Source organism: Anomalospiza imberbis, chromosome Z, assembly GCF_031753505.1.
Source record: "Anomalospiza imberbis isolate Cuckoo-Finch-1a 21T00152 chromosome Z, ASM3175350v1, whole genome shotgun sequence".
NCBI classification, from domain to species: domain Eukaryota; kingdom Metazoa; phylum Chordata; class Aves; order Passeriformes; family Viduidae; genus Anomalospiza; species Anomalospiza imberbis.
In genome coordinates, this window is record NC_089721.1 from 24,646,292 (window position 1) to 24,669,488 (window position 23,197).

The 23,197-nt window shown below is 38.1% G+C and overlaps 1 protein-coding gene across 4 annotated transcripts in view; it reads left to right on the forward strand.

The window, feature by feature from the left end:
- CDC14B (cell division cycle 14B) overlaps positions 1–22,471 on the forward strand; it is a 44,424-nt gene extending 21,953 nt beyond the window's left edge. For 2 of the 4 annotated variants that reach the window (XM_068175769.1, XM_068175771.1), the window contains exons 6-14: positions 3,910–3,976; positions 5,354–5,416; positions 6,280–6,367; positions 6,691–6,921; positions 8,725–8,863; positions 8,995–9,148; positions 9,909–10,009; positions 18,269–18,385; positions 22,273–22,471. In XM_068175769.1, coding sequence (XP_068031870.1) covers positions 3,910–3,976; positions 5,354–5,416; positions 6,280–6,367; positions 6,691–6,921; positions 8,725–8,863; positions 8,995–9,148; positions 9,909–10,009; positions 18,269–18,385; positions 22,273–22,309 — 997 coding nt within the window. In that variant the 3' untranslated portion in view covers positions 22,310–22,471. Of the gene's footprint in view, positions 1–3,909; positions 3,977–5,353; positions 5,417–6,279; positions 6,368–6,690; positions 6,922–8,724; positions 8,864–8,994; positions 9,149–9,908; positions 10,010–12,457; positions 12,601–18,268; positions 18,386–22,272 lie in introns of all 4 variants that reach the window. The other 2 variants (XR_010994232.1, XM_068175770.1) reach the window with 2 other exon arrangements.
- The last annotated feature ends 726 nt before the right edge of the window (positions 22,472–23,197 follow it).

Genomic DNA, 23,197 nt, shown 5'->3' on the forward strand with positions numbered 1-23,197 from the left:
CAACACATATCAGAGTGGTTGCAGTTCCCTGTGCGGACCATGGCCTAAGAATGTAAGGCTGCTTCTATCTGACTGTAGAATGCTTTATCCATTTGTTCTGTCTCATCAGGTGGTCTAAGAGACACGTGCTACTACAATGTCACCTTTATGTCTCCTTTCCTTTACTTGAGTAACATTCTATTATTTCTGTCTCCTCCTAATTTCTGCCCCTTTTCACACTGATTCATAAGGAAGTGTCACGGCGTGTTTTGGGAGGGGCCCCCAGGGTGTCCCTGTGGGGGCTGCCTAGGCTGTGAGTTCGCTGGTGGCAGCAGGCAGGCAAGGAGACTCCACACGGCTTCTGAGGGCGCTCATTAGATGAGGGGTTATTGGGGGTCCTACCCCCGGGAGGCAGCATGGTTTCTGAGGGAGAGGGGGGGGAAAGGGGAGGGGGAGAGAGGGGCTGAGAGAGCACCAGCCAGGAGAGCTGACAAAGAGCGAGAGCGAACCGTCCCCCCAGCACACTTAACAGGGAGATTCAAAGTGGGCGCGGAACAGATTGGGCCAATGGGATTACAGACACAGGATACTGCAGGGGAGGATCACGGGATTGGAATAAACCATACATTTTTCAGGGGTGAGACAGAGCATACCATTTAACTAAAATATAACACCACAATTCACCCTTTTTTGTTAGAAAAAAACCATGAAGACAATTATGATAATTAACAATTTAAAAATGAAGCAGTAATTACACAGTTTCACAGCATAAAATAAGTACAATTGCAGTGAGGATAAATTGAATACACTATAAACAGTCTATTTGACTTGTTGTTTGCCGTTGGTGGGAGGTATTGTTCAGTTCTGAAAGGGTGTTAACATAGTACAAAGATAAAATGAGTATTTAATTGTAATTAACTGCTTATGTGGGTCCATACTGCAGATTTTTAAGCGAATTTAAAGCATGAGCAAGTGCTTAAAGGGCTTCAACCTTTGGCACTAAGCTCATATGAGAGTTTCGGCATTGGCCTTTTCAGCATGACTGGCCCAATGGTGTCTTACCTTTTCCAACTGGCTTTTCGGACCACCACAGCCCCAAGTTTTAGGCTATGGCGTTGACTTCTGTTCCCCCTCTCAGGGAGAGGAAAACACCTGGAGCCACCTGGACTCCACACAGGTTTGTGGCCTCAGATTCTCACCCTTGGATCTTAGCTTTACCTCTGCTTTCACCTTCCAACCGGTTTAACCTAGAAGACCCCTGGTTTTAGGTTGTTAAAAGAAAAACAAAAAGAAAAAAGAAATTTGGCTTCAGCTACTGCCTACACTCTAGGAGCATTCACCACAAAAAAACACAAAATACTTTCCCAGACACCAGTTTAGGTTATCAGTCACGCTCAGAACGTACTGAGGACAGCATAAACCCAAAAGCGATTCTGGTCCAGCAGTCTAATACTATCTGAACACTCACTATTCAAGAAACAATTGAAAACTGCTTCTCATTTGATCTACCCTTGTGACTTGACCGGCCCCTGCTTTCTAAAACTGAAAACAGGACAGACAATCTGCAATATGAACACACACTTAAACTAGAAAAGCATAATTGTAAAAACTACTTCATGGGGATGGGAGGGAAATGGAGAGAAGAGAGGTATGGGATAAGAATGGTAAAAAGTTTAGAGAGTCTTGGGATAAAAGTTCTAGCTGATGAGCTCTTTTCAGCTCGAACAAGTGGATAGGGATTGGGAACTGGGGAGGTTACGGGGAGCCAGGGACTCTGCAAAAGAAAAATATTTTTGGGGTACCCTGTGTCTTCGAGTGGTTTGCTCCCAGTGAACTACCCAAAATAAGGAAAAAGGGGTATGGATTGCAGAGAAGGATATCATCCTGCTCTTGGAACACAGGAAAAGGAGATCATGAAGTACAATTTACAATTCAACTAAATATACAAGGCTGTTAAAACTGGTATTACAAAATTATTTTAGCTGTGGGTTTTGGTTTCTCAGCTTCTTCCCCAATTCCAGCTCCCACCCTGTGGGATTTGGAAGGCAGAAGGTGGAAATTAGGAGCTGAAGGGGGGGTTGGTTCATGAGAGACAGGGAAGGGGGGGAGCATGGGGGAGAAAAAGCAGGAAGAAAGGGATTTAGGGAAAGAGAAAGCAGAAGATGGTGCCGTGCCATGTGGCTGAAGCCATCTTGGCTGACACGTGGTCGTGGCTATGTTAGATACTCTTGGGGTTTTGTTTAGGGGAAGGCGGGTTAGGGATGAAGTTAGGGAGAAGGGGCAGCAAGGGAGGGAGAGAGTAAGACTGAGGAAGGAGGTCACAGAACTGACGAAAGCAATTTTGGGGGGTGCGGTGCCCGGGTCATCTGGTAGCTCCCTCATGGAGACTGGTGGGCTTTCGCCACTGCTGTGGTCCAGGGCATCGGCTGCTTGGGCTCGGCGCTCCGCACGGTCTGCCCGCTCTCAAGGGTTCCCCCCCGCTGCCGCCAAGCAGGGGGCTGGGTGCACTCCGCGCGGCTTCTCTGGGTGCCAGGTCGCGCACGTGCTGTGGCAGGGTTGCGGCAGGCCAGGGCCGCGCCGGGGCCTTCACCCGCGCCATGGTCGTGCCGCACTGGGGTCCCGCCATGCCGGGGCCCGGGGCCACGCCATGCCAGGGCCACACCACCTGGTGGTGGTGGGATCACGGGGCATCTGTGCGGTGGTGACAGGGCTGCACGGGACTGCAGCTGTGGCCCAGCATGGCCACTCCGCAGTGCTGGAGGCGGTGCTGAAGCGGTATTCCGTGGGGTTCTGCTCTGTTCTGATGGGGCGATGGCAGTCTCAGAGTCATCGATCCTTGAGCCCGGTGTTGGGTGCCATTTGTCACGGCGTATTTAGGGAGGACACTCTGGGGTGACCCCGGGCTGCCGCCTAGGCTGTGAGTTCGCTGGTGGCAGCAGGCAGGCAAGGAGATTCCACATGGCTTCTGAGGGTGCTCATTAGATGGGGGCTTATTGGGGGTCCTACCCCCGGAGGCAGCATGGTTTCTGAGGGAGAGGGGGGGAAAGGGGAGTGAGGGGGGAAAGGGGAGGGGGAGAGAGGGGCTGAGAAAGCACCAGCCAGGAGAGCCGGCGAAGAGCGAGAGCGAACCGTCCCCCCAGCACACTGAACAGGGAGATTCAAAGTGGGCGCGGAACAGATTGGGCCAATGGAATTACAGACACAGGATACTGCAGGGGAGGATCACGGGATTGGAATAAACCATACATTTTCCAGGGGTGAGAAAAAATTACTAGAGACAGCTATCCAGGTTCTTCAAAAGTTCTTCTTCCTCTCAGTTGAAATTTGAGTATGAAATGTTTTCTAATTATTAGAAACATTAGCTGATAAGGGTTATGTGGTCTCAAGGTGTTCTTTCAAGACATAATGTTCTCTGGTGTAGATTCAGTTTAATTTATTTATTTACTTCACTATAGTATTCCTGTAGAATTCTTAATCTGTGTTGCTTATGAAATTTGATGGTGGTCCTGTACTAAGAACATGCAATTCCTGGATGAACAGAATTTAAAAAACTTGTAGTTGAAAGAAGCTGTTTTAATGAAACTAGTTTCTCCTCTTGTATAAGCATGAACTATCTATGCTTCTAAGGAAAATATTTTATTATAGTTACTAAAATGTTTATCCTAACAGTCCATGTCAGAAATTGAACATTTCAGCTTTACAAAAACTGTAGCTGGAGTGATCTTACTGTTGTATCTGTTAATATAACTTATGTTGTTATTCTTGTAAGATTCAATGTATGGGAAATGAAGTAAGCATTTGACATAATTATTTCAGTTTAATAATCATTACCTGGAAGTAATTTTTAGAAGGTGTTTTAGAGAAGTATCTTCAATTGTATTCACTTGGATTAAAATACAATAATTATGTTTTGGTCATCGTATCTTATAGGGATGCTTCCTTTGGTACTTGCAGTTTTCATTTGACATTACTGGACTGTTTTCATGCAATAAACAAGGTCAGTAAACTAATATTTTTTACATTTCAAAAAAGTAGCTAACAGTTGCCCATCAGAAGAAGGCGGCTTAGGAAACTAGGATCCAATTAGAGCTGTGAAGTAGCAGATCTGCTGATTGTTGTCTAGTTTACTGTGCATTATGCATTGTCACAAAAGTAGATACAGCATTCATAGAAGTCTACCCATACTTTATATAATCAACAATTGAAGATACTGTACAGGGAATTCTGAGTTTTACTTGTGTAATCTATCAGGACAGTAACTCACTTCTAATCCGAAGAGCTATGTGTTAAGTTTATTATATGCCCCCTGGTCTTATGTATTAGGCTGAACATAGCCTTTGAAAGGGTTTTGAATGGGTTTGCTATACATTTCTGGCATTTGCAGCACATGTTAATGATTTCAGATTTTGCTTTAGTAATAGGAATAGAACAATTGTTAGGAGGAAGGTGTTTCTTTTTTTAACTATAAAATTATAAAATCTAGGTTTTACAGCGATATAGCAGTGAAGTAATGCAGCATTAAAGGATAGAGGAATCAAAACACATTCCTTTTAGTCTGTATGAGTAGTGAAATAGAATTCTGCAGCTCTCCACCTTACTATTGTCTTTTGTATTATGAGTTTCTCTACCAAACAGTGATGTTTTTACTGGTTAAGTCATCTTCTTGAAGACTGGTAATTTTTCAGCTTTTTTGGGTATTTTGAAATTGGTTATTTGTATGCCAAAACTGGCGCATTGCTGTTATTGCTGGTGAACAAGGAAAGTTACAAAAGATTAGGTAGTAAAAGAGAAAATTAGAATGTCGTATTTTTTAATATCTGGAGATACGGGATTTATCTCTGTTTGTCTTCCTGTTTTAACAAGTGGCTAAACTATTAGTTACCCAAATTATTACATTTTTTATATAGTATTAAGTATTATGGTTGTGGGTAATTGTGGGACATCATGGATTCACAGAATATCTACTTAGGACTTTGTGACTGCAAACAATTTGAAATCAGTGAAGATACTAGCAAATAGAATTTATGCACAAAACATATCTCCAGTCCTTGAATGCAGTCTTTAGCTTCAATAGATATTTTTGCTGGTTCTTTTTCTTTTTTATTTTGTGCAGCTAGCAATAATGAAAAGACTAAATGCTTCAGTAATCTGGGATTTTTATAGTGATTCGGTGAAAACAAAAAACATTGATTTACTCATCTAACTTCACTTATATTGAAATTTACAAACCAGGTTTGAAGCAAGACTGAGTTTATCAGTATTCTTAAATATTGTGAAGAAAGTGTGTATTAAAGAACTTTATGTAACCAAAAAGAGTAATAAACTGTCCTCACTGAAGAGGCATCTTTGTTAAGAGCTGTGTTCTGAATTTTAGGCTTTGCAGTATGGTTTCCTGGATTTTAGTACATTTGATGTAGATGAATATGAGCATTATGAAGTAAGTGTTCAGTATCAATCTTTTGATTTGTTTGCTGTTACTAATGCTAAAGCAATTGCTTATAATTTCTGCTATTCTTTTGTAGTATTAAGTTCCATTTCTGTTTTGTCTCTTTAAGTTATAATAGTTAAATAAAGGTTCACAGTCAGAGAGAGAATATGTAAATTCAGATTTAAGCATAATTATGCTCAAACATGGGGAAAAGCAGAAACCAAAATGGAAATAATTGGGAGTCTCCATTATTAGTAAAACCCTGGATATTCCTGAGCAGTCTTGATGAAAAACTAAAGGGCATACAAGCCCAAGTCTAACTGAATGCTAGAGAACAATCAAAGTATGTATTTAAGAACACACAGCAAAAATGTAATAACACTTTTTGAGGTAAAGAAGGAAACAGGGCTGGGAAACTCAAAGTGCATAGAATTCATTTTGGGTCATAGGAAATTATTGTCACAATGAAGGACTGCAACTCTTGACTATATGCAGTCTCAGAAATGCACAGCTGCCAGATATCTGTAAAGAGAAAATTAAATGCTCCTAGAGCTTAAAAAAAATCATTATTTAATTTGTGAACAGAGGTAAGACCAATTCAGAATCCTATAAAAAATAAAAAATTGAAAGTTGCTCTTCAACTCTTCATCAGTTGCATTGTTCTAAAACTGATTTAGAAAGACAGGCACACAGGGGAGAAACATGAGGTTGAGAGCATCTGTCATCCTCATGATGAAAACGAAAGCAGCCAACTAACATACCTTCCTTTGACAAAAATTATACATAAATTCTATCTAGCATGTATTTTGAAACAATAAGGAAAAGCCTGAAAATACAGGGATAATGATAAACCAAGCATTTTCTCTTGACAGAGAGCAGAAAATGGAGATTTTAACTGGATAATACCAAACAAATTCATTGCCTTCAGTGGACCTCATTCAAGAAGTAAAATTGAAAATGGTATGCTTAAAAAGGGAGGTGGGGAACACAAGCCCACTGCTTTCTTAGTTGATTTTTATCAGTAAGAACAAGCTTTAAGAATTGTTCCTCAAACAGTGTGTTTTTTCCTTGGCTCTTTTCCTTTTATAAGAACTCTGGCAGTAAAATTTTAATGCTTGGTTTAATTGTATCTGACCTAGGTGATTGTATTAAAATTCAGTTTTTAGTTAGTCTATTTTTATCTTGTCTCTATTTTGGAAGTGTTTTCATATCTTATATTTTAGTCTTTTTTATTTCTTCAGTTTAAGCCTTACTCTTTTTTTTAATCTTCTGTTCTCAAATAGGCTATCCCCACCATGCGCCAGAGGCTTATTTCCCATACTTCAAGCAAAACAAGGTCACCACTATAATACGCCTCAACAAAAAACTGTATGATGCCAAACGATTTACAGATGCTGGATTTGAGCATTTTGATCTCTTCTTTGCTGATGGAAGCACACCTAGTGATACTATAGTTAAAACATTTCTAAATATTTGTGAAAATGCTGAAGGTGTAATAGCTGTTCATTGCAAAGGTATGATGCAAAAACCAGTTTATGATGCAAAAACTAGTTTATATTACTAGTTATGCTTATAATTACAGCTCCTGAGGTATTTTGCAGTATAATTCTACTATATCTTATTATTAACATCACTGCCAAACTGCAGCTGTTCCATTCAAATTATTTCTATGGTTCTGTTCAGCACTTTATCTTCCAATTTTTTTAAGTACCAGAAAAATCTTCTAGGCCATTCCCAAAATGAGACTGGGGAAAGTGAGACTTTTGGTATTAATAGCTCTTTCTGCTAGAAAGTGTTAGTATTTTCAAAGGACACTTTGAACAGGCATTTGAAGTCCTGTAAAGTTCTCTCTGAAAATACATGTTTAAATATACCAAGTCAAACTTTTGGAAACAGTGCAGCATTTTGGGGAGATTCCTCAAAATATTTGAGTGTTCTTCTACAACCACCAAAATCTTCATCCCTCAGAAACTCTTTGCAGTAGTTTGGGCATGCTCTGAATATCCATTCCTCCAGAGTCAGACTGCGAAGATTTTAAGAGCCTGGCCAATGCAACTAGTATAGTTATTCTGTTTTCGGTGGTTCTAGAGGCAGTATGTTTCCCTTCCCACACCATCTTTAGTAGTCTATCAGACATTTCTTCTCCACAGCTTTGCATCATTAGTGTATCCGATAATGCTGTGATTGAAGGAGAAGGGTCATTTCTTAACCTGTTTGCTTTGGACCTGCAAAGACTGCAGTTTCGTTCCTGTATCTGCCATCCATTTGCTGCATTTAACAGAATTATACTGGAAAGTGAAAGAATTGTTGAAACCAGCATCTTGACTTTGGGAAAAAAAGTCCATACTCGTATTCTTCACTGAGGTTGATAAATTCAGGCATATCACTTAATTGGTTATGCCAGAATATAGAGTATCAGTGATACAAGTGCTTTGTTTTCATTCAAATTAAGGTGTTCTTTGGTAGATGTCAGACTGATGGTGTCTAGCCTGCGCTTACTCTTGAGGAAGTGTAGAATGCTGTAGCCTGTTCCTAAAGCTGTCATGGAAGTAATGGAAAGCTAAAGTCCCTAAAGCAAGTCATGGAAGCTGCTGTGTGGTTGTCTTGGGTGTTGTGTTATACAGAAGATTTTACAGTGCTGTTGGTCAGTCAATTGTTAAATGAGAGAAGCTGGTATGTGATTTGCAAGTGCAGCAAGTGATTGAGGAGAGATGCCACTTAGCTGGAGCAGTCCTCTCTTGCTTCTCATGTTTCCCAAGGTAAATAGAACTGTTTTGAGGGCCATTTCAAATAAGGTTTCTCACTCTGGAGTACTTCTTGCCTGTGCTAGCTAGTGCCCAGACTTGCTTATTGCAAAATTTGTCTTTTTCTTGGGAGTTAAAGAGATTAATTAGAGGAGGGACTGGGAGAACATCTGATTTCAGTGCAATGTATGATTAGTTTGCAAGAAGGTGCTGGGAGAATTTTGGAAAGAAAAAAAAGGCCACCTGTTTTATCCCATGCTTAAAAACATTCTCATAACTTCATACATATTCATGGATAGATAGGTAAATAAAGGTAGCTAAACTTACAGATATTGGTAAAGTTGCTGGCTTTTTTTGAGTTACCTCACTCAAAAAATATGGACAGTGAGTTAGTAACCTTGTATATGATGAAAAAGATCAAAGAGTAAGTTTCCCTTACCACATTTGATAAGTAGAGGTTTGTTTTGATAAATTAGGCAGGTAACTACTTGTGCAAGTAACAGTGTCTATAGTTACAATAGATTCCAAATGAAGATGGATATATAAAAGAAGCCATTCTTTTATATTACACAGCTGGTCTTGGACGAACTGGCACACTTATTGCTTGTTACATCATGAAGCATTATCGGATGACAGCTGCTGAATCTATTGCCTGGATCAGAATAAATAGACCTGGTTCTGTGATTGGACCACAACAGCATTTCCTGATGGAGTAAGTAGATTGAGTGTAAATTATTGCCAAAAATAAACCTAGATGTCTTTTTCTTCTTCTTCTGTTGTACAGTTAATAATCTTCAGTGTTAATTTGTTGTGTTTTGGGCCTTTTTTTCCATGTTATGATAGCAAACAGGCAGAACTTTGGACAGAAGGGGATATTTTCCGTGCAAAGTTGAAACGAAACCATAAAATTGCTGTAACAAGAATTCTGTCAGGAGTAGATGATATTTCAATTAATAACACAAGAAACAGGAGAACCATCCAAAAGGACATTGAACTGGTAACCATCCAAATATTGTGCTCTTGTAAAAGTTGGAACTGTTGAGAATCTCTCAGGTTTTGAAAAAACCTGTGGGTTCACTAAAGCATTGTTAATAAAATTTTTTTTCTGTTCACCCTTTTTGTATAAAAGGATATGGTGGGGGGAAACTAGAGATGGCAATTATAAAAAATGGAGTTTAGAACACAGGTGAAGTAGGAGCATTATCATGCTTTAGTCTTTTGTAATTAGGTCAACAGTAGAAAAAACGTATTCACATTCTGCAATCAAAAACACTGATTTCATTTTGGATTGTCTGTTACTTCACTGTGTGTATTTAAAGGGAGGGAATGAAAGGGTGGGTTTTTTTACTCATTTTAGTTTCTAAATAATTGCAACATCTGTAATACCTTTTGATGGTGCTTTTTGAAAAAGACAGTACTGCTGTTTTAAAAAGGCAAGTGAAGGAGGGAAATGTTGTATTTAGTGAAGATCATACTGTACCTAAGCAAAGATTTTATAATATATTGCTTCCAATGCTTTAAAAGGAGACAATATTCCGATGCATGTAAGTCATGACACCCCTTAATGGTTTACAGCTTCTAAAGCAGCAAACAGGAAACTGGAAGGAACAGAACTATATTTATGCAAATGAATTTCCTTTGACTTTATCCTGTTGAGATAATTCTAATTTTAAGCTTTAAGATAAAGTTAATTCTTAAAAATCAAAATGTCTATATTTAATCTTGATTTATCCCTTTCCCCTCCTCCACTTATCCAGTACAGTGATGATGATGAAACAAACTGTTTAACACAAGGGGATAAGCTTCGTGCTCTGAAAAGCAAAAGGCAAGCAAAAACTCCAACTGCATCTCCACTAGCGTAAGTCAGTTTCTGAATATATAAAATGCCAGAAGCACTTTTATCCTCTTCTTTATGCATACTTCACAGTGTCCACAAATGTTTGTTATCAATGCTGGTTTTACTCCCTTAAAACAAACATGAGATTCACCATTTCTCTGAAGGCTTTATAAATGCTTAGGAGGCAGGACAACTTGGTTAACAAACTTCATGACTGAATTTCTAGTTTTCTGCATAGTTTTTGATACTAGTATTCTGCACGATACAAGCTCCTATAGCACTTCTGAATCCTTTACTTTTAGTTTAATCACCAACATTCCCTTATCTGTCCTGTGGTAGTATAAAAAGGAAAGAATATGACTCTGTGTGGTTTTGTTTGATTGGCTCAAATAAGATACGAGCTGGTATTTTGAAGTAAAGTCAGAAAAGTCAGAGTTGAAAGAAGGGCTTTTAGCTTCCTTTTATTTTCTCTTCCTTGGAAGAGAACTTTCCCTAAATCCTGTGGGCTTTGTGATAATGTCTGGTGGATCTGAAAGGCAGAGTAGCCACTGTTTCAGTAAATAAATTCAAAGAAGTGCATTTCTGTCAGTGAAGCTGGTAGTCTCTTTATTTTAGGCAAGTCCTGAAACACCACCTGTAAAAATAAGTTTGTATCTGTTGTAGCTTGTTGCAACTGTAGTTACAAAATCTATCTGCCTGCCCTTAAATAAATGGCGAGAGAATACAACACTTGGAAAACTTTGTGGGATCGCATTTGATTGCTAGGAAAGCAATGGTGAACGCTAGCTGTCAGACTTTTGCGAATCACATATGACCAAAGGCACAGGCCACAGTCAACATGACTTTTGTTGTGTTGTCCTTCTGTAAAGCATGATGCTGCTACCTTGCTGGCATTTTTATCTTCTTTTTCTTCTTTTTCAAGATCACCGCAGTCAGGAGACTTTTAGAAAAAGTGAGACGTATGTAGTAAAAATGTGCTGAAGGTAAAGGAATATATCTCTGGAAACCTTCACACATTGTTATGTCTGATTTCTGCTTTTGTTTTAAATTACTGTCTTCTGTTCATGCTTATCATTTACACAGACAGCCATATAAGAACAAAGACAGCATACTCAGAACAAAGACTGTGCCCAGCTTACTTTTAAAAATGCCGAAACACATCACCTCAGTTACCTCAAATAACACAGTAAAAAACAACTACCTTGCATTTTAGTTTCCAAGGCACAGAAGTGCCTTAGTTGTCAGGTACTTGTCACACACTTACCGTATGTTCCATATGATGAATGTAGATTGTGTAATAACCTATTCAGAGCCATTGCCCTATCTTAATACAAGACCTATTTACTATTAAAATATTATTTGGCTCATGAAACGTTCTGCAACGTCTGCTCTAATTAGCTTGTACTTGTGTAGAATTAAAATAATTGACCTGGAGCTTATAGCTTGTTTTTTACATTGTGCATTGTCACTCAAGGAGTTCAAATTACCTCTTTCTGTTCCCCTGAGTTACTTTTATGGTTTGCAATTTGTATTGAAATAATTCAGTGAAAAATGAATGTGTAAACTCATACATTCTTTTGTGTTACTATTGTTTTATTGCAAGGAATATTTAGCTGCCTTACATGAGTCAGAAGTTTTTTCTATGCAAGAGGTGACTGTCTCTTTCCTTTTTAATTTAGTCTGTTAAAATAATTATTCTTGCAGTGAAATTGATTACTTTTATCTAAGCAAACAAACAGAAGCTTCTAAATCTTCCAAGTAGTTTTATTTCAGAGGAAAAAAGAAGGGGAGTGGGGGGGCAGAGTAAGAGCACCAGAAGCTTGGACAGTTAGTCTTTGAAAACTAGAGGCATTATTTACTTTTAAGTCACAAGGGATTTCTAAAGAGTGTTTATTGAAGTTGGCTGTATTAATTCTTTATGCATTGATGACTGGACATTTTATGTATGTTCTAATAAGCAATATTCTGCACCTGTGGTAAAGGATTGTGAATTGGCTTTTGCTTCTTACACAGAAAGGTAATAGTAACACACCCCATCACCTCGTTGTTTATGTAAGTTGTTTGTTTCTGCAAACTTACCTGTCTGTGATGTAATGTTATAGTATCAGAAAGTGTGATTGTGAAGTAGGATGTGTGAATACAGGCTGATCTAACTGCATAAGAGATGGCAGCAAGTGGTCAGAGATGTATTGCTCCTGCACACACTTCTTTCCAAGAGTGATACAGACTGTTTGAAATAGATTACTTTGGTGATGATTTCAGAAGATTTGATTTGATTCCAGCAGCACATGGGTACTACACTGGCAGTTTATGGCTGTATAGATTGTTAGTCATAGAAAGTAAGAAATGCTTGGCAAAGTTTATAGAGCAGTATCCTTTTGAAGAACTTGAAACAAGCTAAAATGCACCAATAGCTTTTCCTTTTGATTTTTTTTTTCATTTCTACCTCCCCCTCCAATCCCTTTTTAGATGGCTCCTAGCTATGCTGGTGTCTACACTGTGTAGCATTGTCATCTGGTGGATTGTATGTGGCTCCCTTCTGCCCAGCCTGCTTTTCTGTCTAGATGGTTTAAGAACATAGTAACCATCAGGACCTGAGAGAGAGCCACTGTGTAAGTGTCCCATTCCATTTCTCTACAATAGCTCACACTTTCTGTCTAGTATGTCTCATAAATGCATGTTTTCACATCATGTTTCTTACTGGCTTTGTTGCAAGAGTGAATTTCACTGCTCTAGGTTTGTTATATTCTTGTGTATATTATTTGGAATAATTGAGTGATTTTTATGGCTGGCTTACAATATACAAAGGCAAAGAGCTCTTATAATTAGAGTAATTTTTAGCCTTGAAGTGTTTCTTCTCTGCAGATAAGAAAACTACATAAGCAAAATTATCTGTAAGAAATAAAAAAGTACTGCTTTAAAATTTGATCGTATCCTTTGCATATTGCAGATGCAGATGTTAGCTTCAGTTTTACTTCGAAGTTCATGAACTTGCAAAGTAGGCTAGATTCCCAACACATGATTTTATTCCCATGAAATGCCAAGAATTAGAATTAGAATTAGAAATGTCAGTAGGTCTTTGTTTCTACTAAGAGATCAAATATTATATGCCATGTCATAAAACATTACTTCTTTTACCTTTTTGACATAAAAGAAGATGGGGCAGGTTGCAGTGTTAGGTCCAGGCTCACTTGTTTACCCAGCCAGTCTGGTTTCATCATCTTTTGCTCACAATTGTATTTTCTAGAGCTTTAGGAGACTACTTACATTCCTTTATTCTGTTACTTGGATTCAGCAGCTGAGAGAACATTAATAGCATATTAGTTCCTTGAGTATAGTTTTCACTCTTTCTTCACTTTCATCAGAGTAGCTGCAGTGATTTCTGTGCCTTGCTTCTACTTAAAAGGTGCAATGTTTTCATCAAATGACAACTTACATCTTTTGGTCAAAGAAAATTCCAACAGCACACAGAACTGCCAGGAAGTAGAAATGCAAAAGTGTTTCTGAGCCTCCCTGGAGCTCCTCTGTCATCATCACCCTCAAAGTAGAATGGTTACTTTGAGTGAATGCTTGAAATCTTGGTGCTCTCAGATTAAAAAAATGGTCAGAAAGTATTTTACTAATTAAAAATAGGCATTCTCTCCTGACAGGCGTGAAAATCGAGATTTTCTGTCATCCATACCTTTGGCCTTGCAACTTTTTGTCTGTACTTTTTAAAAAGCATGAAACTCTTTCTTTCATCTAAGTGACTGAATATCTATAGAATGAGAACTGGAAGACTTTGGACAGGTTAGTTATTCAGTTAGCCTTCACTGAGGTCATCTTAATCTGTTCTTTTTGAGAAAGAAATGATAAAGAAATAAAAATCACTTCAGTTTCATTTTTTCCCTAACTTTGTCAAATAACTTACTTGAGAGGCATTATTCCAAATAACATGAGAGGCATGTTTTCAAAGTTTTACAGTGAATGGAGCACTCTTTCTTTTCTCAGTGGTCTCTGTAAGTCAGACCTCAGATTTCTGAACACATACTAAAAAGCTAGACTTAAAACAGAGATTAAAGAGGTGAAACAATCTGTGTTTTGTTTTGCTGTACTGTGCTATAAGATCAATTTCAGTCAACTATCATCCTTTCTTTCTCTTACTATGTCTGTGTTCTGTCTAAAAACTAGAAACACTTTTTCCTTGCTAGATGAAAAAAACAGTTTGATGTTGGTAGATGTGATGCAAGCAATTTCATTATTCCTATTTGCTGTGACTTTCCAATTACTGGTGCTGCTGCTTAATTTTCAAGATTAATAATTATACAATGTTGGTTCAAGGGAGTAAAAACACTTAGGCTTTTCTTAAAAGCTTGCCTAACTTTCTCTCCATTCTGCAGCTAATATCTCATGTTTTAAGAGATGAAATTATCAGTAAGGATCATGGATCAATCTGGGCTAGCCTGGCAGTTGTGTTGGCTAGAGCTCTGTGTGCTGAAGAGTTATCAGTCAGTTGTTGCCTGTCAATGACGTGGAAGAGTAGTAGAGGTCTCAGGTCTATTTTCTTAAAAATCATGAGGTGATGAAGGAGAAAGCAGTATTGTACTTGACAGACTTTGTAAGACAGATTGCCCAGATTGGTTGGCAAGACTAAATTGCCTTTTGCAGACAGCGAAGGCATGCACATGTATAAACCTCTCTTTTCTTCATCCCTGCTTAGGATACTGCAATCACATATTTTAAAAAAGTTTGTTTTGTGAATTGATTTCTGTCCAATGTGTATTACACTGCTTGCAATTCAAGTTTTGTGGATTTTTTCTTGGGTTGTAGAGTTTGGGTTTTTGTGTCCTGGTGGTTGTGTGTATGTTCCACCATTGCACTGAGTGAAATGGTGAATAAAAGTTGTGAGTTATTTAAAAGTTGCTGCTCCTTACCCAAGCACTGTTCCATTTAAACAGGTCTTTCTTTGTTTAAAGACCAAGGTATTAGCTTGTCTAAGAAAGCGGTGTATAAACTAGTCTGCTATTAGTGGTGTGTATTTAGGATCAGAACTACCAAGTGATGTTTCCTTTAGAGATGAATTGGAGATGAAAAATTTTTACGATGTAAACGTTTAATAGTGTGCCTATTACAATATCCTATAGCCTGCAGGGTTTTGAGGGATTTTTAGTTGGTTTTGGTTTTTTGTTTGTTTGTTTTTTGTGGGGTTTTGGTGGTGGTGGTGGTGGTTGGTTGTTTTTTTTTCATTTTTTTATCATATCCCATTGAGTTAGAAAACCTTTGTGTACATGAGATGGGTTTGCTGGTGTTTCTGGAAGTTGTATGACATACTATGAACAGCTACAAAGCAGTAAGGTAGGTGTGCTGAGATCTTATACTTCTCTAATATAGTTTGGGGTATTTTTTCATGCTGACATTTTGGCATGATTTCCTCTACCATGGTTTCATCTCATATCCATTATAAAACCTCTATTTTTGAACCTGCTATCAAATGAAGCTGTTAGTCTAATTGTGCTAAACCAAAATTCCATACATTAGTTTCTTCTCTCACCTTTAACATATATGCAGTAGCATTCTAATAAAAGCTGTGATAGCACTGTTGCTGCTCCTCAGCTGACAGCTGTGAGGCTCAAAGACAACTCTGGGTGTTTATTTGCAACAACATGTCAGACAGTGGTGTAAATGGAACCTTGTCACTTTTCCTTGAGGTGCTATCAGCCTTGGAAGTCTAGAATTCTAGTCTGATTTAAAAATGTGTGTGTGATAATTTAGCAAATGTTTTTTTTAACAGCGATTTCAATTATTCTTTACTGTAGAGTAGCCCAGTGAAGTTGTACATATCTGAAATGTAAAAATGACATATCATCTGAAGAGCAGTTGATGTTAAAGTTTCTACTCTGCTCACAGGTGGCTCTGAGCTGATCCCATAAGGCATCTTGTTCTCTCCCTTTGGCAAATGCAGCAAACTTACAAGGATGCTTTTGTGGTTGTTTTGTTTTTGTAGTGGCTATTTTTATTATAAGTCACATTTCCATTTAGAACTTCTTTTATTTACTTTCTTTGTTTTGAATAGATAAGATGATATTCTCTGGGAAGTAAGGGCTACCTTATGATATGTTGAAAAGATGAATATTTAAATGTTTGTGCAAAATGCTATCTTTAGAATTCATAGTGCTTCACAGAATCACATTATGGATAAATGTTGAAATAGACCACAGTGGGTCATCTGGTCCAACCTCCCTGCCCATGCAGAGTCATCCCAGAGCACATGGCACAGGATTGTGTCCAAATGGTTCTTGAATCTCCAGTGAGGGAGACTTGACAACCTCTCTGGACAATCTGTTCCAGTGCTCAGTCACCTGCGCAGTAAAGAAGTTCAGGTGTTATGTTCAGAAGTTCTTCACATTCAGGTGGAACTTCCTGTGCACCACTTTGTGCCCAATGTCTCCTATTGCTCAGCACCACCAAGCACAGCCTGGCTCTTGACACCCTCCCTTCAGATACTGACAGACATTGATCAAGTCCCCTCTGTCATCTCTTCTGGAGGCTGAACAAACTCAGCTCCCTCAGCCTTTCCACATAAGAGAGATATCCAGTCCCTTAATCATCTTCATATGCTTCCACTGGACTCTCTCCAGGACCTCAATGTCTGTCTTGTCCTGAGGAGCCCAGAACTGGACACAGCACTCCAGATGTGCCTCACCTGGGTTGAGTAAAGGGGCAGGATCACTTCTTCTGACCTGCTGGCAGTGCTTTTCCTGATGGTCCCCAGAATACTAGTGGCCTTCTTGGCCACAAGGGCACACTGCTGTCTCATATTTCTGTTCATGTTAGATACTTATATGGGTTTAAGCCATGTACATTGACCAGTTTTATGAACTTCTGGTGTCTAGAAGTAATGGGTGTTTACGAGAGAAAGATTACAAAAATTACATTCCAATAACTTTTGCTTTCTTTTATATGTACATTGCATGCATTTTATGCAGAGAGACACCAAATGTATGTATTTAAGGAGAAAACATGATTTTTCCATATTTCTGACTGCATGAGCACTAGTAAACCAGTATGTGCCATGATTTGTTCATGTTTATATTTCAGTGACTGAATGTTATGAGGTTAAGCAGACATTGTGCTTTTCTGTTCATTCCTAGAAGTTTCTATCAGCACAGAAGAATGGTATAATGCAAGTCTCATTTCACCACTGCTATAATTTTTAGTGCTTAGATGAAAGTGCGGTAGACTGAATTTGTTCATTCTGTATGACAACTACAGCACTGAAAAAAAAATTCAATATTAGAACTTGTTAAAACTGTTTTACAATCACAGTAGAAACTATAACATAAGCTTTCACGTTTAAATGTTTTCACCTTGGGCATGCAAGGAAAACATTTTCATTAGAAGAATTTGTTCTGTCTAAAGAAGTATGATATGAGGTCAAAGGTATCGGGGGGTGTTTTTTTCTGCCTCCTTCAGAGGCAGAAAAAAGCCTCTGAAGCAATTCCTTCAACTTTAAATGTCCTGTGTTTACAGTAGAATTTGCATTGAAACCTTGCATCTTACCAGAGCAACTGGCTGTTTTGTTTGAACATTTGCAAAGCAAGTAATAATATTTTGCAAGGCTGAACTATTAAGAGACATTTTTTTCAAGTAGAAGTTTAAAATACTTGAAATTTGTGGTTATGTAGACATTTGCTAATCAAGAAGTGTAGATCAAAAATAATGTTGCTGATCAGTTTTACTGCATAAAGAATATATTTTAGATGAAATTGTGTTATCTCAAATACATGTTCTAATTCTGAAGCCCATATAAAACAATGAAAACATCGGAGGTATTTTCCATTTCTGTTTTTGGTGAGTATGTTACATGAACAAAGAAATGTATATTTTCTCCCCTTATATTCCTGTTCACTTTTGCTCCAAAAGTTAGCATTCAGTATTCATATATCAGAAACTGTGAAAATGGTTTCTTCAGAGTATTAACCAACCAGACTGTAACTTGCACTGTTTAATGAAGGTTTTGATTTCCAGTCTAATGTAATCTGCTTGTACAACTGGACTCAGTGAAGCCACTGAAAATTAGAGTCTAATAATAGCAGGAGAATAAAGAGTAATAGCTAAGTTACTCTTAGGTCAGAATCTCTAAAATGGTGCATACTTTCAAAGCTAGAACCTTGCACAGATGGAATAGAAAACAGATAGAAAGCTGATATTTGTTAGCTCTATTGCAACTGTAATACCCTCTTTTCAGTGTTTTTAGGAACTTTCCAATTATATAATCTTTTTTTTTCCTACTCTTTACAGAGTAACTCTGCAGTCCAGTGTTCAGAAAAATAAAACCTCTGAACCTAGCATTTCTGACAGTACAGACATTACTAAAAGAACTACCAGGTCTGCTGCAAGAAAAAACAGTTTAAAAAGGTGAGAGTTACCCTCTTTACAGATCCTGTAACCATTTTCTGCACAAATACTTTGAGCTGTTGTATCTACTGCTGGCAGGAACTTTGCCATAGTTCAGCTCCTTCTCCTAGCAATGGAAAGTGAGAAACAATTAAATGGATTGTGTCATGTACTGACACATGTACTGAACATCTGGGACATCTTATATCTTAAGTAATTTATTTATGTTGCTCAGTCTTCCAAGTTCAAGAATTTTAAATAGTAATTCTTAATGTGCGTGAGAATTACTGAAGACAAGGGATTTTGGTAACATGAAAACCCCTTTGCCTGAAGTAAGAGATGAAAAAATTCCTTACAGCATTAAGTCAAATACTAGTCAGTGCATGAAGTCAAAACTAGGAAGAATTCAATAGACAACTGAAATGCAGTGGTTGTGGAAAGGTGATGTGTATAAAATGCATGTGCATACTGGTATGAGATTTTTTTTTGCTGAGACCATGGCTGATAATCTGAACTAAACCTGTTTGGTAAAGTTTAATGAAATTCTAAGTTCTAGTGGATTTATGGAAGACTGAAAGTGCCTTTTGGCACAGAAGCATATGGCCACACTACTGCTATTTATCTTTGTATATGCCTGTGATCACACACCTCTGTGGCAACTCTTCAGGTCATTATAAAAGTTGAACCTGTGAGCATAGTTTAAAACAATATCCAAACAATTTCCATTGCTTACAATTTACTGGAATTTGTCTTAAACGCTTAGTGAAAAATGGGTCTGTCAGGTGCTGAAGAGATTTTGACTGGAAAGAGTAAAAGATGGCATATAATTACTTCCTATGTTATGTGGCTTGATTTATAAATATCTCAGAAAATTTAAGTTGTTTTGCAGCTTTTTCCTCACAGAGTTTTTCTTTCTCTTTCTTCATCCTGTTACCTTGAAGGTAATGAAGTTATGAAAAATTTGCTCTGTTAGTGGAAATAGTCAGTAGAGTGCAGTAAATTGTATTCAGAGACATTTTAGTTGTGACTGTATTTTGATTTATTGAACAACATATTAAAAAATACCTTTTTCATTAAACGGGTATTTTACTAAAAATCAGGGGTATTTTCCCAGGTTTTCCTTTTGGTTGGTTGGGTTTTTTCTCTATTTTACCTAATTTTTACCATGTCAGTTTTGGTCCGAATAGAATTGATGGGATTCTGTGTGTTGTTTTTATTCTTCATGCCTCTCTCAGCTTTAACCTAACCTGCTTGCAACATTTTGTATATGCATTCATGCATGTGTGTAATCTGAAGACAGATTTTCAGTTCCTGGAAAGCACTTCTCCAAGCTGACCTCTGTATTGTGTGAGATGTAAATACCTATCCTTAGGAGAAAACAGCATCCCTAAAATAGAGTTCACAGAAGATTTCATTAATTTCATAAGAAGTCCTTCAGGTGTATTGCCAAATGTATGACGCTGAAAACCAAGCACCAGGTTGATCTCAAACTTCATAAATTACTTCCTTCATATTTTAATGGACTTTCTAAAACTTCTACCCCAAATACTTCACCATATGCTCTTTCTTTTCTTCTAACTTTGGAGGTCTAAGAAGTTCAGTTACTTTCGTATTTCCATCCAATAATCAAATTTGTCCTTGTTCTGTCACAGTTACAGAGTTCTTAATTGTTTTATAATCTGAGAGGGTGCTGGTCCCTCTGAAGGGTGTTTTGGTATGACCACATCATTTAATGGATTTAGAATGCAGTACCTTGTTGTTGGTCTTGTAGGTGTCCTTTTATTTTCCTGTAGCAATTGAAAAAGTATCCGCGGCTTCGCGTTACTTTCTCGGCCCCGGTCAGCTCTCGAGCGCCCGGCTTGGGTGTCTCAGCTTTTCGTCGGGGCCGGGGCTCGCCGCAGTTCCCGGGCGCTTTTGCTGCCGCGCTCCGGGGTGGGCTGTTGGCCGCGCTTTGCCATCGGCGCGAGGGAAGAAACAAAGAGGCAGGAAATTTGTCCAAATCCATCCACGTGGCGGCTGGACGATTTATTGGCTGTGAGAGCTGCGGTGGAAAAGCTGCAGCCACTCCCAGCTTCGCACGGACGCAAATGGCCTCGAGCATGCCGAGGAGTGGGGTGAAATAGGGAAGGGACAGGGCGGACGGGGAGTCCTCCAGCCCAATGGGTACAGACATCGTGGTGATGACGTGTACTACAGTGACCAATGGGAACATGGCAGAGGCGGACACGGGGCTTTGGGGTGAGTGGGACTGCGGGAACAGGGAGACTGGCACGGAAAACGCAGGAGTAGGGGAAAACCCGGGGCATGCATGAGGGTACAGAGAACTGGAAAACTAACAAAGAAAAAACCCATAATTTGAACCCAAACCCAGGATGCAACATGTATCAGTCTTTTTTTAAGCATGCCTTTTCATTTAAGTTTTAATCTCTTGAAGTATAAGCAGTTTGCATTACCTCATAGTACTCTGATTCATTGAACTTAATCCAGATCAAGTGGATTGCAGGGTAGAGAATAATTATTTCTACAATATTGAATTCCTGCCCTAACCAGCATCTGTCTTTGTCAAGACTTTGTTTATTTCACTGAACTTCACTGACATTACTGTATATCCTTATTCTTTCACTTTCTTTCTGATCCATTCCAGTGGAAATATCTTGCACCATTTTTACATCAATCTCATTTACTGCTTTATGTCACTTTAGTCAATTCTTTTTGTATGTGGATCACAATTGTGACCCATCCTAATGCAGTATAATCTGCAGAGCTAGGGAATTCATTTGTCATTTCGTCCTTCAGACTGTTGGAGACACTACCATGGATTGTCTCCAGAATGATTTTTCAGCAAAAAAATTTTTCAGCAATTTACAGCTAAAACACTATTCTGGCTTTTTAAGGAGAACATAGGGAATTTCAATCCTATCTATAACACTCACTGCTTCTCCTTTGTGGAACATCTTTAGATGTCAGCTGCCTTCTACAAAAGAAAGTACTGATGGACATAACATATATCTTTTGATTAAAATAATACTGGTTTTGAACTGCAGGAAATCACATTTCTAGCCCATAACCCAGTATTTCTCTATGGATGCCCTTATTTCTCCAGTTAAGACATCTTCCTTGTAAATTTGCCAGTTACTGAGAAGTTCATGTCTGTATTTTAACAAGGTGCATACTTCACACCCAAACCAAGACATAAGACACAAGTTAAATGGTCTTTTCCATGTTACCACACAGAACAGAATTAAAATTAAATTTATAGTAAGTAGTTGATTAGAAATTAAATCCTAAGTGGTAAAGGCATTTTGATGCATAAAGGTGCTTAAGGGAATGCAGGTAAATTTACTACAAAACATTATAATGGGGAGTGTGGGGGAAAAGGTATGAAAACTGTATAGAGGAATATCACAAAAGCTAATGAAGAGAAATATATTTTAAAAATATCATATGCCTTTGCTTTGCCAGGTATTACAAAGCAGTCTTTTATACCCTTGTTCAAATACTAAAAACTACCTGCAGCATTTCAGAACTTTTCTATATGTAATCTAAACCTAGCTCTAAAAAAATATAAATATTTCTCTCCTGCTCTTCCTACATTTCCTGCAGTCTGATACTTCAGAGGGGGAAGAAGAAAAGGAATGCTTCATACAAATGCGCTTAATTAAATTATGGTATTTTGAATCCTCTTTGCATTCCTATATGGAACAGAATTTTTTTCATATTGTCTGTGATCAGACGAGTCTGTGCATTCTTGACAATCAGTATTGCTGTGTTACTAAATGCAGTGACTTTTACTTTTTGTTTCTTTCTTTGAAATACCATTTGCTCATTTTACCTTGCCAGAAATGCTTGCTTGAAATACATACTGAGTAATCTTTAATTTTTCCCTCAAATATGTTTTATTTTAACAGCCAATCCGTCACAAAGACTAGAACAGTATTGCGTTGAATTTCGAATAAGCCTCCAGTGTTGAAGAAGATATTCAGGAGTGAAGGGGATATAGAGGGGACTTGATGCAATTCAAGGAAGATCACTTTGGCTCTATTTTTCAGTAAAAAATGAAATAGAACAATCTCTTTTTTACTTTTAGAATAAAATGAATTGTCAACATGTTTGGTAGACTTTTTTTCTACCATGGTAACACTTTCTCAAAACCTACAAAATCTACGTACATGCAGACTCAGGTGTAAATATTTAAGCTCTCTATTATAAAGAGGGCTTACTAGTATATATGACGCATGTGTACGAATTGTGATGGCAATCACTTAGCTGCTGACCACCAGATGGTGGGAGCTTTTAAGTATATAAATCTGTGTTGTGCATTCAGACTGGGCTGAAGTCTTCACTTGAGTCTGAGAATCAACCACAAAAGCTTTTTTTTTCCTAATAGTATTGGTACTCTCCTGTGTTGACTGGCTGTTCTTTCTTACTTTGTATGAAGTTTTTTATGAAGCTGCAGTATTGAATACATAATGTAACTATTGTCCACCAAAGAGTGCTTTATTGTTAAAGGTCATGTGGTTTATTTAGGAAAAACTAATTGTAAGTGATTAACTTGTTTTTAGTAGTGACAGTTTTTTAGTTGTCCACAACCAATTGCTCTTTGAACTTGTTATAACTGCTTTAAATCTGGCATGATTTTAAAGGGGAGGAAAAACTCTACCATTTAAAGCAGTGCTGTCATATTGAAATGTCATTACTGTTTCATCACTGAAACATTACTGTTTCTTTTCCTATCAAGTCCTTTAGGTGAAACTTTAAATTACCATATATGAAAGGTAAGAATCCCACCCCAGATTTCATTGGTATACTTGATAACATGTGGACAGTGCTTTG